This window comes from Acanthisitta chloris, unplaced genomic scaffold, assembly GCF_000695815.1.
Source record: "Acanthisitta chloris isolate BGI_N310 unplaced genomic scaffold, ASM69581v1 scaffold5056, whole genome shotgun sequence".
Lineage (NCBI taxonomy): Eukaryota > Metazoa > Chordata > Aves > Passeriformes > Acanthisittidae > Acanthisitta > Acanthisitta chloris.
In genome coordinates this window covers 824-14,302 of record NW_008678560.1, presented here as the reverse complement: position 1 = coordinate 14,302, position 13,479 = coordinate 824, and the positions used below count along the sequence as shown (strand labels likewise).

At 53.0% G+C, this 13,479-nt stretch overlaps 1 protein-coding gene across 1 annotated transcript in view; it reads right to left on the bottom strand.

Moving 5' to 3' along the window:
- The window catches only part of TRAF7 (TNF receptor-associated factor 7, E3 ubiquitin protein ligase), a gene marked incomplete at both ends in the record, with an annotated part of 14,155 nt that extends 2,223 nt beyond the window's left edge, over nucleotides 1-11,932 (bottom strand). The window contains 12 exons of the mRNA XM_009076924.1: nucleotides 802-918; nucleotides 1,402-1,441; nucleotides 1,818-1,900; nucleotides 2,920-3,047; nucleotides 3,187-3,235; nucleotides 4,069-4,142; nucleotides 4,786-5,003; nucleotides 6,099-6,233; nucleotides 6,900-7,083; nucleotides 8,591-8,624; nucleotides 10,355-10,447; nucleotides 11,816-11,932. Of these exons, the coding sequence (XP_009075172.1) occupies nucleotides 802-918; nucleotides 1,402-1,441; nucleotides 1,818-1,900; nucleotides 2,920-3,047; nucleotides 3,187-3,235; nucleotides 4,069-4,142; nucleotides 4,786-5,003; nucleotides 6,099-6,233; nucleotides 6,900-7,083; nucleotides 8,591-8,624; nucleotides 10,355-10,447; nucleotides 11,816-11,932 (1,272 nt within the window). The remainder of the gene's footprint in view (nucleotides 1-801; nucleotides 919-1,401; nucleotides 1,442-1,817; nucleotides 1,901-2,919; nucleotides 3,048-3,186; nucleotides 3,236-4,068; nucleotides 4,143-4,785; nucleotides 5,004-6,098; nucleotides 6,234-6,899; nucleotides 7,084-8,590; nucleotides 8,625-10,354; nucleotides 10,448-11,815) is intronic.
- Between the last annotated feature and the right edge of the window lie 1,547 nt (nucleotides 11,933-13,479).

Below are 13,479 nucleotides of genomic sequence, written 5' to 3'. Positions count from 1 at the left end.
CCACAGGCTTGAAAACCTAAACCACAGCTGAACTGCTCTGGACTCCACTCTCAACCTGTCCCCACAGAGCTCCATTCCCACGCCCTGGCATGCAGGGAGTGACAGATCCCATTCCCTTGACTCTGAGCAGCATTCCTGGCTTGCTTGGCTTATCTGGCAGAAAGTGGCTGAGGATGACAAACACAAAAGGCCCCGAATTCTCCTTCTGCTCAGTGTTGTCTGACTGCTCCAGCCCTGAACGCACTCCAGAGCTGAACCACTCCAGGCCCCAGCTGAAGAAAAGAGCACACGTCCTCTTCCAGATGGACAGGCCCATAAGCTGCCTCCCCAGGAGCTGGAAGCAGAACCATGGGAATGCAGCCAAGGCTTTAAAGGGCAGCTTGCAAAGCTGTTCCCTGATTTCTGCATGTTTTAGGTAAAGAGTGCAGACTCAAGATCCTTTGGGGGTGGTTTCAGAACAGGCAGCCTCGTCCCCCAGCCAATTCTGGAACCCAGGCACAATTCCCAATGGTCTAGGCAGGTCTGTAGGGGGCCTGAGGACACACACTCAGGAGCTGCCAGGACACTCCACCTGCAGCCTCAGGTTTGCAGAGTTAGAAGAAATAAAGTGTTTTTGCAGCCAGGTACCAGAACATCTTTGATTTCAGCACAGAACCTCTGCAGTGCTGGCTGCTCTGTGGCTCAGGAGAGCATAGCAATAAGGTCACCTACAGACCAAAATGCCACTTTTTTCCTGTTTGGGACATTTGTGCCTGACAGTTTGTACCCCAAGCACACCCAGAGGAGCACCCTGAGCTGTACCTTGATGGCTTTGAGGGAGCCACTGAAGAGCATGTTGTGTGATGAGACCAAAGTGCAAACAGGATTGTCGTGTGCTCGGATCGTGTTTACCTTCTGCAGGTTTTGAATATCCCAGACCTGCAGAGAGGAATCAGACAATCATGGAGTGGTTTAGGTGAGAAAAGCCCTCTAAGATCATCAAGTCCAACTGTTCCCCCAGCACTGCTAAGGCCACTGAGGAAGAGCACCCATGAGGGCCAGGGCAAACCCCCTGTGCTGAGGTGTCTGCCTCTGGAGGCAGGGAGTGACACACAGGCAGGATAGGGCACTTTGAGCCACTGTCCCAGCTGATGAGGATCAACCACCCTGCCCCAGCTCAGAGCAGCAGCCTGCTGGTCCCCACACAGGAGCAGAGAGTGGGAAATCCAGTCTGCAGGAAACCCCCAAATCCAACCCACGAGTGACTTGGCTGAAGGCAGTGGATGCAGCACACGTGGCTTATCAGTCCTGTACCACTGGCAGTGAAGAACCTTCTAGAACAAGGACACAGGTCCCTGCTCCAGAGCAGCCTGTGGATCTCCTGTCCCGGCTGTGGAGCAGAGGCAGGTCCAGGGTACTCACAATGATGGTGCAGTCAGCAGAGCCACTGTACAGCTTGTTCCTGGAATGTCACCAGAAGACAACGGCGGTCAGTGAGGGTCCCAGCTTGTCCCCAGGCACTGTGCTGGGACAGGAGCTGCAGTACACAGCCTCACTGGGCCAAGGCTACATGTACCCACCCTAGGAGAAGGGCCCAGGGCTCGTGGGGGTCAGGCCGTGTTGGCCCTAAGAGCAGGAGGCCAGGGGAGGAAGCCAGGACACAGAGGACGGCAGAGAGATATGTGCTTTGTCCATTTTTAAACAGCAAAGAGGCATGATGTGCCTCTCATGCCAAATTTTGGCACATGCAGGACAGAGGATGGGAATTATCAGGGCATGCTCAGGAGTTCCCATGCTCTCCCTGCTCACCCCAGGGGAAGATGTCCCTCTCCACTCACCCCTGGATGCAGAGAGCCAGTACAATTCCATCATGACCCTCCAAGGTCTTTTGGCACTTGTATGTGGTACAGGTATCCCACACCTAAGAGGAAACACAAGGCAGCAGGGTCACACTGGCAGGCAGCAGCTGGGGACCAGGGCAGGATGTGAGCACAGCCACAAACACCGAAACAAGGAAACAGGCTGTCACCTGGGCACCTGCCTGCCGGGCCTGGGCACAGATAAGCTTGTCTAGCACAGGAGATTTACTGCCAAGGTCAGGCTGAACTTAACAAGGCACAGAACCGCAGCACACAGCAGCCCTGTCCAACTCTGCCTTCCCCAGCCCAGGCCAACACCACACACCAAGGCAATGAAGCAGCTCTCAGGCCCCTGCTTCAGCAATTCCACCCCATCCCAGGGCTCCCATGGCACAGCACAGCCTCCTCTGCCCCTGCAAAGCTTCTCCCCTCTGAGCACACACTGCTCTCTCGAGAGGGAACATGGAACGTGGTGCCCAAAGCAGCTGGGACAGGGGAGAGAGTCATTTCCTTTCCCTAAAGTACAGCAATATCCATTTTCTTCCATGAGGCTCTAAACCAAAGGAAACTAAATCGAAGCTCTGCTCCTGGCAGCCCCTGGGGGTCCCCAGTACAGCCAGCAGCCACCACAATGACACTGGGAAGTCCTGTTTAGGCTGCACCAGAGCTGTGCTGTCAGTTTGAGTTACTGAAAACAGGACAAAGGAAAACAAACATGCCGTAAAATCTGAAAAGGCACATTGGATCAGGGACAAATGCTTTGTTCTAAGATGACTTTTCATAACAAGGGAAAATAAAATCAGAAGCTGAAATAAGCTTGAATACACTAAACACCATATAAAGCCAAACCAGCAGCATCATGAATGAGATTCTAATCAAGGCTTTGCAAAATCCCTGTCTCTCCATTTCACTGTCACATAATGTTTCCGCAAAGAGAATTGTGCCCAACTATAATCACACAATCATTTAAGATTCTTTGGGAGAAAGTTTAGGCAGTGACATCTCCCAATCCCACAAACTGAACTCAGCTTCCAGCCATGTGAGAGTGCAGAAGGTACATGGGGAAGAGGCAAGCTCTTACCTTAATAGTTTTGTCTGAGGAGCCACTGAAGAGCAAGTCTCCTATTGAGTACACACACAAACACCAGACAGGGCCCTGGTGGCCCACAAATGTCCCCTTGCACTTGAAGATCTGCTGAGGATCATAGGCTGCAGAAAGGAGAGGGCATGTGAGAGGTGAGAGGGAGAGCAGTGCTGTTACTGCACACCTGTGCCATCACCCGAAGGTGCTCACTGGGTCATCACCCCACACCCAGCCCGAGGCGATGAAGACCACAGGGATACTCACATCCAAGGATGCCCATGTTGAGCCGAGCGTTGATGTGGGAGAGCTCATCCTGGAAAACAGAACAAGCTGTGTGAGCTGTGGAACCAGCCTGTCCCACAACTGCTACAGCCACTCCAGTCTTCCTGACCCCCTCAAGGCCCTCCCTCAGCAGATGGCTCATCTCTGACCAAAGATCTCTCCTCTAGGACTCTGCTTACATCCCTCCGTCACCTCCCTCCAGAGACCACAGGGCTCTGACAGCACCTCAGACCTGTGCTAAACCTTTCAGCATTCAGGCAGGCACAGAAATACCTTTCAGAATATATTGTCCTTGCTCTGCCACTCACCAGACTGGTAAAAACAATCAAATTGGTTATGGGGCTGCCTGCTCAGCTGGGCTCCTGAAGCCCACCTTGAGGGCTTTTCCATGCTCCAGTGCCTACTGCATCCACAGGAACCCTCTTCGTCAGGACGATTAGGTCATCCCGGGTGAGCTCCTCCTAATCAGCACATCCCATGGGATGCAGTGTCTGAACAAGGGGGGAATGTCCAACATGAGTGCTTCCAAAACCATGAGGGAACTCTTGCTCCCAGTTTGTTACCAGGGATCTGTTTATCCCCCTGCTTTCTGCAGGCACGGAGAAGGCTACAGTGTTCCTGTAAGTGTAAAAGGCCCAGGCTTTGGAGTAGAGGCCTCTCTCCTTGCTGCAGAGGTCCTGTCCTTGAACTCAAGCCCTTCACCCAGAGACCAGCTGCAGGAAAGGCAAACCCGGCATGAGCAGAGCCAGCAAACAAGCAGGGGGGACCCCAAAGCCTCCCCCTGCTGCAGAGAAGCCTAGACAGGAGCAGAGCAAGCTAACTGCATGCAAACCCTGCTGCACCCAGGACCCAGCCCCTGCTCACGTTCAGCATGGAGGCATCCCTGCGGAACTCCATCAGATCCTCACTCAGCTTGCTCTGGTTCTCATCCAGCACATCTGTGAGAGATGGACAGGCCCACAGTCACTGTAGAGCCACTCATGGCATCCCAGAAACAGGCAGTGGAGATGGACAGGCCCACAGTCACTGCAGAGCCACTCACGGCATCCCAGGAATAGGCAGAGGACACACACTGCCAGCTCATCTCTGAGCAAGGAGGGAGGAGGACACACTGCTGCTATCACCAGGGAAAGCAGAAGGGTGCCTGCTCCCGAAATGCACGTTGTACTCGGATGCTGAAGAACCAGCAGATTTGGGAGGCAAGACAGGGCTGGGAACAGCAAAGGTGTCCAAGAGCCCTGCTGGCCCCAGGGTGGCTGCACCGCTGGCTGTGTGAGTCACTGGTTTTTATGGGGGCCTGTGCCCATGGACTGCACAGGAAAAGCCACAGAAAGCAGCAGCTGCCTGCAGACATTTCTAGGACTTGCCACGTGACTGGTGACTGCAGGATTAGGTCCCACAAGGTTCTGGCAGCAGAGAAGTCAATGGAAACCCTATATGTCCCTCCACAAGGAATATCTGATCCTCCTGAAACCTGCTCAGCACCAGTTTTAAACATGGAATGAATCCTGTGATGCACCACCCAAAGAGCTGTCCTGTCCCTGCAGCTCTGACCACAGAGCCTGTCTAGGACAGACTCACCAAACTTCAGCTCCAGGTTCTTCTCCAGCTGGTCGATTTTCTCGGAGAGCTTCCCCAGCATGGAGCGCAGGAAGGCAATTTCCTGGTCCTTCTGGGCCATGGCCACCTGCATCTCATGGAAGCGATCGTCTGTCTGCTGCAGAAACTCCTTCAGACCCTCGAACTTGCACGTCTCCAGGTGGGTCTCATAAGTGTCCTGGTTTCCTATGAATGTGCACCTGAAGGGAAGGCAGAGTCTGGTTGGAGCAGGGCTCACATGGACACTCCTGGCTCAGCTCACTCCTCAGTGGAGCTCTGAGGCCTGTGTGGGTTCCCAGCTGTCCTGCTCCTCCTGCAAGGAGCAGTGATACTGTGGTTCATCATCCTTCAAAGGATGGACTTGAGGTCTTTTCCAGTCTTAATGGTTCTATGATCCTGCTGGGTACAGGCAACTGCAAGGCAACACAGAAGCCAAGCAGCTGTTGTTCCTCCTGCCAGAGCACTAGCCCCAAACTGGACTGTCTGTCTAGCTGGTTGCAAAAAAAGATCTTGGGCAAAGAGACAGGGTGTGGTGCCAGTGTGTGTGCTCACTAGGAGCCATCAAAACCAGTGGAAAGAACTGCAGATGATCTCAGCAGATGCTGACTTGGGCCTGCAGCGTGGCAAGGAGTCAGGGCTGCTCTGTCAGGACCTGCCTTGCTTTGCCTCTGCCAAGACATGTCTTAGGATCACAAAATTCACAAGATTGTTGAGGTTGGAAAAGCCCTCTCAGACCACCAAGTCCAACCATTCCCCCAGCAATGCCAAGGCCATCACTAACCATGTCCCCAAGTGCCACATCCACAAGACTTTTAAGTCCCTCCAGGAACGGTGACTCCACCCCTGCCCTGGGCAGCTGTGCCAGGGCGGGACAACCCTTTCTGTGTACTCTCTCCTTGCCAAGCAGGGAACAGCCAGTCCAGGCTGCCCTGCTGCTCAAGTGACAGTGAAACCCCCGAGGTGGATCAGCACTTCCCTTACCCTGGAAAAGGACTGGTTGGCAAGACACTGCCATGGTGCTCAGATTACTCTTGTTCTCATCCTCCTCCCTGTGTGGCCTTGGACACATTCACTGCTCTGACTGTTCTTCTGCCTACACACCTCACCCTCCTCCTCACTGGGATTACACCTGGGCACCATGACCTACCTGTTCCCAACAAGCCCTGTAACCCTAAGCTCAGCCCTGGGGAGTGCTGCTCAGCGCTCCTGGGGCCATCCCAAGGCTGCAGTAGACGAAAAGCAGCTCAGGAATGAGCTCAGTGCACCTTTCCCTCTCCAAAGCATCAGGTCCTTACCCGTACTTGGAGTGGGGACACTTGATGTGCTCACACTCCTTGAGGTGTGCCTCCAGGTTCATTTTGAGGAGGGGAGGGCAGCTGGGGTTGTTGGGGCAGCGCACAGGCCTGTAGTCACAGCTGCTTTCGTGGTCTCTGCCCGAGGAGAGAGGCAAAGGGAGGGAAAATCAGCAATAAGCAAAAATTAATGGAAGCGACACAGATCACCAGGAAAGGAGCAAGCCAGCCCTGTGAGGCTGCCAGGGGACCCAAAGCCTCCTGCTCTAAGCCTGCAGTTCCAGCTTTAAATTCGCACTTGGCCAGAAAATTGAGAGTAATGATAAGCCACATTTACACAGGGAACACCTGATGGGCTGAGCATTCAGGCAGCCACCAACAAGGCAACAGACAGGGGAGACAGGGATTTAGGATGGGGAGGGAGATAGATTTCAGATTTCTAGGATATAACTCAGATGATTCCTCCTACAAAAGGAATCCCAAGGTCTCAGCTTGACCACAACCAGTTTCAACCCAGATGTGAGGTGGCTGCTCTCAGGGTGTACCCTGAGGGTACACCTCACTGTCAGGGTGCTGACAGTGAGGTAAGATGGGAGCAGAGAGCATCCTTCTCCTGAGACAAGCCCATCTGCCACCATCTGAATACTGAACTGTCCCCTCAAGCCCCTCTGCCCACTCCCACACCCTGGCACACCCCAGCAGAGCCGTGCTGGCAGGAGTTGCAGCCCCAGAGCCACAGGGCAGCTCAGGCATGGTGGCACAGCCCTTCCCTGGTGAGGCTGCAGGCTGAAACAAGCCACTTACTTCCTGGCACTCAGCTTAATTGTGAAGGGGCACCCTCGGGGGTCCACCTCGAAGGCAGCAGGCTTGCTGCTGGCTGCAGGCCTGCAGCCATACTTGCAGTGAATGAACAGCTCCCCAATCTGCTCAGCCACCGCGATGTTGTTCACCACCACCGTCAGTTTGGCATTATCCACGGGGCACTTCTCTGCCAGGGAGGGAAGGAAAGCACAGTCAGCAAGGACTGAGTCAGTGCAGGAGCATTTCCAAGAGTCTCTGCATGGAGATGTTATTCTTTTGCCTTCCCTGGCCAAGGCAGCCAACTCGCAGGTGGGAGCCATGGAATGAGCCATGGATACTCACACAAGACTTGTGAGCCACTAGCTCTGGTTTGGCTTGGGTCTTGGGAAAAGTTAGTTTATGTTCACCTGTGATCATTTCAGTTGGATGACGAAGAACGTAGCCCAGACTAACTCAGACTACCCTGTGCTTGCTCAAGTGTGAGTGCTCACAGGTAGTGACCAGCAGATGACCCATCCATAACCTGCTCCCTCAGCCAGGCCTGGGCTCAGCTCCACTGCCAGCAGCACTGTGGGCCAGTGATCACCGAACCACACAGTCACTGAGGCTGGAAAAGATCTCCAAAACCACTGAGTCCAACCTGTGACCCATCACCACCTTGTCAACTAGCCCAGAGCACTGAGTGCCATGTCCAGCTGTTCCCTGAACACCTCCAGGGATGGTGACTCCACCATCTCACTGGGCAGTTCCAACGCCTGACAGCCCCTTCCATGAGGAAATTCCTCCTGATGTCCAACCTGGAACTCTCCTGGCACAGCCTGAGGCTGTCCTCTTGTCCTATCACTTACTGCCTGGCAGAAGAGGCTGACCCCACCTGGCTAAAACCTCCTTGATGCTTCAACAGGGCAAAGACAAGAGCTTAGAGATCAGGAACAAACTGAGCAACTCAGGATTGCAACTGCAAAGCCTTTTGCTACAAATCTATGGGTTGGGATAGATACAGCAGAATGTGGTGAGATTAGCATGCAGAGCAGAGAGACCCCTCACATGTGGAAGACAAAAATCCTAAGGCAGAAAGAGATCCCCAGGGAGCCTCCTCAGGCCTCGCTGTTCCAGTAATGCCATAGGCTTGGCTTTGTGCTGAAGAAGAGCTTTCCAAGAGGGGCACAGCCTCGTGCCAAATAATGCCTATTCTGCAGCACAGACTCCAACCCAAGCAAGAGCTGGAGAGCCCAGTATATCAGCCAGGGGCCTGGGCTCCCCCAGGGCTCTGGGAGAACTGTGCAGGGGCTGGCACTGAGGGGCTGGGGGAGGAGGGCTTGCTGGTTCCCTGCCACACACAGCCCCCCCATCCCTCAGCCAGGCAACCACAGAAAGCTTTGTCTGAAATCAATGGGTCAGCTCTGGGCAAGACCTGTATTATCCTGGGATTATCCACGGCATATTCCAGGATTCGAGAACATCCTGTGCCCAGGAGCTGGGCTCAGCCCTCTCTCTAGTGCCCGAGCTCCAGTGTGTACCATCAGAGCTGCAGAGCCCCCGTCAGCCTCTCACTGCTGCAGGGGCAGATCTGACTCACAGCTAGCTTTGAGCCCTTTGGACATTTTCCTACAGGTTTCTTTTTAAGTGAAAGCAAACAAAGCAGAAAATAACTGTGTTTTGGCTGCATCACACAAGAGCAGCTCTGTACTCACCAGATGTTAAGGCACATCTCCTACAGAACGTGTGCTGTGGGGACAGAGAACAGCAGTGTCAGCATAAAGCGAGAGCAGGCAAATTATTGCCTGTGGCCAACGATGGGAAAGGTGGGAGATACCAAAGCCTGTGGCTCAGGGGCCTCAGCAGCTGCTCTGCCTGCTTTAGCTCAGCACCACAGGGCAAACCCCAGCTGCTTGCTCAAGCAGCTCAGGCTGCAGCACAGGTCCTGTTCCCGAGTATTAATGTGAAGCTTTGATGTTCTGCCCCATTCAGGATGAGGACACGATCGTGGTGCAAACCCAAGCCACAGACATGTTTCTGTCACACACTGATATTCATAGAATCATAGAATCACAGGATGGTTTGGGTTGGAAGGACCTTAAAGCTCATCTAGTTCCATTCCACTGCCATGGGCAGGGATACCTTCCACTAGCCCAGGTTGCTCCAAGCCCTGTCCAACCTGGCCTGGGACACATCCAAGTCCTTCCCACCCTCCTACCCTTCACCTTCAAGTCCTTCTTACCCTCCTTATCTGCATGGGTTTTCCCTGCTTCACTCTCCACTTTAGCCCACATCATCACTCTCATTTCCCTGAGAGTCCTCAAGAGAAGAAGCAAGGGGCAGCCTGGACTCTCCCTGCACTTGCCCAGTCAGTCCACCACATACTCCCTCTAGAACTCTTCTAAGGCAGGTGAAGCTGCCCTGTCCTGCTGCCAAGCAGATGGATTAAATGCTTTGTAACTTTTAGCACTTTAAATTGCTTCATCTCTGTTCTCACAATTTAACTTGATAAAGTAGCAACACAATCTAACACACTCACTATAAATGCTGCAGCATTTCCCTGGTCCTGAGCTAGTCCCTGGAGCCTTCTCAGCCACATTCCCTTGCCACAGGTCTAGGTCTTAGCAGAGGCTGTGAATCCCTCTCTGGTGCTGTTATCTGCTGCCCTGCTCCTGTGGCCTCTCTCCAGAGCTGCCAGAGCAGCACTGCAGATCAAGTCATGCTGCTTCCTGTGCTGGAGTTCTTCCATATTAACCAGTAAATCTCAGTGCCTCCATGAAGAGCTGCAAACTGCACCAGCCTCCAGCACTTTTGGGGATACACTCTCCTGCAATAAACAACCCTGCTCTGTGCTGTTGTCTCTCCAGCTCCATCCTGGCACTCAGCAGCACATCAGCAGCACGAGAGAGCCAATCTCAGCCATCTCTCCTCACCAGCAGCACAGAGACAGGGATAATATACAGCTTCTATTAAATCTCAGTAAAATGGAATCCAGAAGAATATTCATAATACTCTCTGCCTTTCATTAGAGGATCTCAAATCCCTTTGCTGGCATTAACTAAATGAAGCTTCAAGCCATTCTGGCCTTATGAGTAACACTTCCTTCACAAGTGAGGAGCAGCTGTTCCTGGGGTGCCCAGGATCTCTCTGCAGACCCTTTCAGGGCAGGGAATGAGGAGGTTTAAACCTCATGGAAACCACAGCAAGCAGACTGAATATGGCCAGAACACCCGCAGGATGACAGTTTAGCTCTTCTGGGAAAAGTCACCCAGTTTTAAGCAAGTCCCAGGCTTGTCTGGCTAACCACAGAGTGCAGGCTGGTTCAGAGCTGCCTTGTGGGGACATCTCACACATGTCCATCAGCATCTCTTGCCTGGTCAGGGGTTGCTTCATCTCACTGGGGACAGTCAGGGCTTGGCTCTAGCTCACCCGGGACACCTGTGGAGCATGTGGAGTGATGTGGAAGAGCAGTGCCTTACCCCACAGGTAGTGATGACTGGATCCTTAAACACACTGCAGCACAGCTGGCAGCACAGCTTCACAGATGGCTGTTCAGCAAACACCAGAGGCTCCTGTAGAGGAGACACAGGGACAGAGACAGCACAAGGATGAGTCCAGAGAGCCTCCAGCTCTGCAGAAGGAAAAAAACAACTCCTCAGTGGGGAGCCTTGGGCAGTGTGCATGCTGAGGATTTCATTAGCTTGATCTAATACTATGTGTGGATCTGCTGAGCTCCAATAAGAGACCGGGAAAGAAAGAACTTGGGAATGGCTGGAGACCTATAGCTCCTCACAAACTGGGCCCACCAGCATCTGGCAGGATCAAGACTTGACAGCAAACTGCACAGACCAACTTTGTCAGTGATTCATGTCCCTAGAATTGCTGAGCTGCACTGGTTGGGACTTGGTGCTTGGTTGGACTGAATAGAGCGTTGTCAAAAATGTAGTAAGTGGAGTTTAAAAGCCATTTTAAAGCAGCCCAGCCTTTTGTGTTTCTGAAGGAAGGCTCTTTCATTCCCTCATGAAGCAGAAACAGCATTGGTTTTGCTGCAGAGGGCGCATCTCTTAGATTTGTTTACCAACTAAGGACTGCCAGCACAGGGCTCCAAGCACGTCCTCCCAGGGCAGCACAGCTCTCCAGGGCTCTGACCATGTCCTCCTGGAGCATCACAGCTCTCTGGGGCTCCAAACACATCCTCCTGGAGCACCAGGGCTCTCCAGGGCTCAGTGCATGTCCTCCCGGAGCAGCACAGCTCTCCACACCATGCCAGAGCAGGGCTTCACGTTTCAGAGCATTTCAAATCAATCTCTGCAGTTCAGTCTGCCTTTTCATCCTGTGCTGCTCTCAGAAATGCAAACACACACCCCTGGCTTCCTAAACATGAAACACACTTTTATCCCAGCTTGGTGGCAAAACGCCACCTGACCTTTTATTCACCCAGTCTGGGGTTAGTTACTGGGTCACGAGCTAAGCTCAGCTTAAAAGTGTCCTCCCCTGACATGCAGACAATTCTTTGCACCCTCCTGGGGCTTACAATCGAGTCAGTGGGGTGCCAGGCAGCCCTAAATGCAGGATGGGGCTGTGAATCCGTGGGGAATGGCGTTAGTCTTGCTGCCTGGGGCCAGACCACCAGCCTGAGCCTTGTTCGAACTCTTGCAGCACAGCCAGGGAACCACGCACAGGACTTTGCAAGACTTACAGTTTTTCTGGGAAGCAGAAAAGCCTCACCATTGTCCTCACATTATAGCCAGGGAAGTAGCAGACCAGGAAGCAAAGTAACTTAGAGAAGTCAGGGGTGGGAACAAAACGAAAAGCAGGACTGTTGGTTGCCAGGCAAAATGTGCCTGTGATAGCTCTGTGTGCTCACAGAAATCCACTAAGTTAGTCTTTTGACACTGAACTTCCTAACACTGCTCCTTCAGACAATCCCCAATACCTACTGGCTCCTCCTCTTCCTCATGGAGTGAGAACGTCGAGCGCAAGGACATGTTGGACTCGGAGTGTAGCGAACGGACAGAGATAGCAGAGTCGGAACGGCGTGGGGTGCTGATGGGAGGCTTCAGGGAGACACAGACAGCACTGGTTAGTGCAAACAATCCCCAAACTCCAGGCAAACACTACAGTCCAGCCCCCACCCCTCCACCAAGCCCAGCTGTTTCAAGCTGCTCTGAGTGGTCCCTGAAGTGGTGCTGTGTGCCCTTCCCCGCACTGTGCTCAGAGACAGAAATCACTCAGATTTAACTTCCAAGCAGCACATCCCACTGCTGCATGCCGTTCCCTGCACCCTGCTCAGACAGGAATCACTCAGATTTAACTTCCTGACACCTCCATTCCAGGCACATCCCTTTCTCCAAGGTGCATTGGCTTCCACTTACCGTGAGCACCCGCAATGGGATGGGAGAATGAATCCTTCATGGGAAGCTCCGTAAATCTCCCCCCGAGGCTGCCCCAGCCCCTGCAGTGCCTCTAATCTCCGCAGCAGCACTTGTTGTTGCACTCCCTATCCAACTGGTGCCAAATTTCTGTGCGTAAGTGTGCAGACTTCCTTCTATTCAATTCCCTCTCAGCCGGCCCTGCCGCTTCCTGCTCGGGAGGGACAGTGGCCACCAACCACGGCAAAGCCCTCTGCCTTGGGACTGGCATGGAGGGAATGCTGCTGCTGGAATACTAAGCAGCAGTGCATCTCTGAGGGGGAATATCAACAAGCAGCACATAGCCAAGATGCAATGTGATGTCAAAGTGAAATTGGACACTCTTCAGACCATGGGGTGACTGGATTTGGTGGTCCCAAATCCATCCGGGTTACTCAAGAGATGCTGCTGGTGGAGTGGGAAGAGTGCAGAGAGAAGGAATAAAGGTCTTCAAGGAGCAGTATGGATGGTCTGAGAAAGAAATGAAGTCATAAGCTTCAGGCACCTGGCACCAAGAGATGACCAATGTGCACCTCCATGTGGTTTGAGCGTAGCTAAGTTAGTTGCCAGCTCTGAGATGTGCTGGCTGGAAGGAGCTCTGAAGGTCACTGGCTGCCCACTCAAAGAGGGACTCTACCTGGCACTGCTCAGCTGCCACAAGGAAAGCTGCACAGACCAGACTCTGCCACCCTGAGCTCCTGTCCTGCACCTTGTGAGCAAAACATTCTTCCTCATGTTCAATCTGAACCTCCCAAGCTGCATTTCGTGTGCCTGCCCAGGGTGAAAGTGTGTGACATCAGACCCAAGCACAGACAAAGGCAGTGTAGGAGGGCAGTGGGACAGTCAGGAAACTCAGCAGTGAGAGCTCTAAGAGGAGGTTCAGAGGCTGCTCACTCCCCAGACACAAACCACACTGCAGCCCCAGTGCAGCCTGGCTGGGCTGCAAAGAGAAACAGATCAGGATCCTGCTGGTTCCTCACACTTGCTCTGCTTCTTCATTTTTATGATCCTGGGCTCCTAGGAGCTCAAAACTGCTGCATCTGCTTAAAGCTTTCCATTACAGACAGCATATTTATTGGCTAAAGAGGCAAATGTTGAGGAGAAACAGTTATAATGAGGTAAATCACTTTTATGTGTATCCATTCATTTTAGTATTTTCCTACACTAGTAACAGAAGTTATTAAAATATCAAG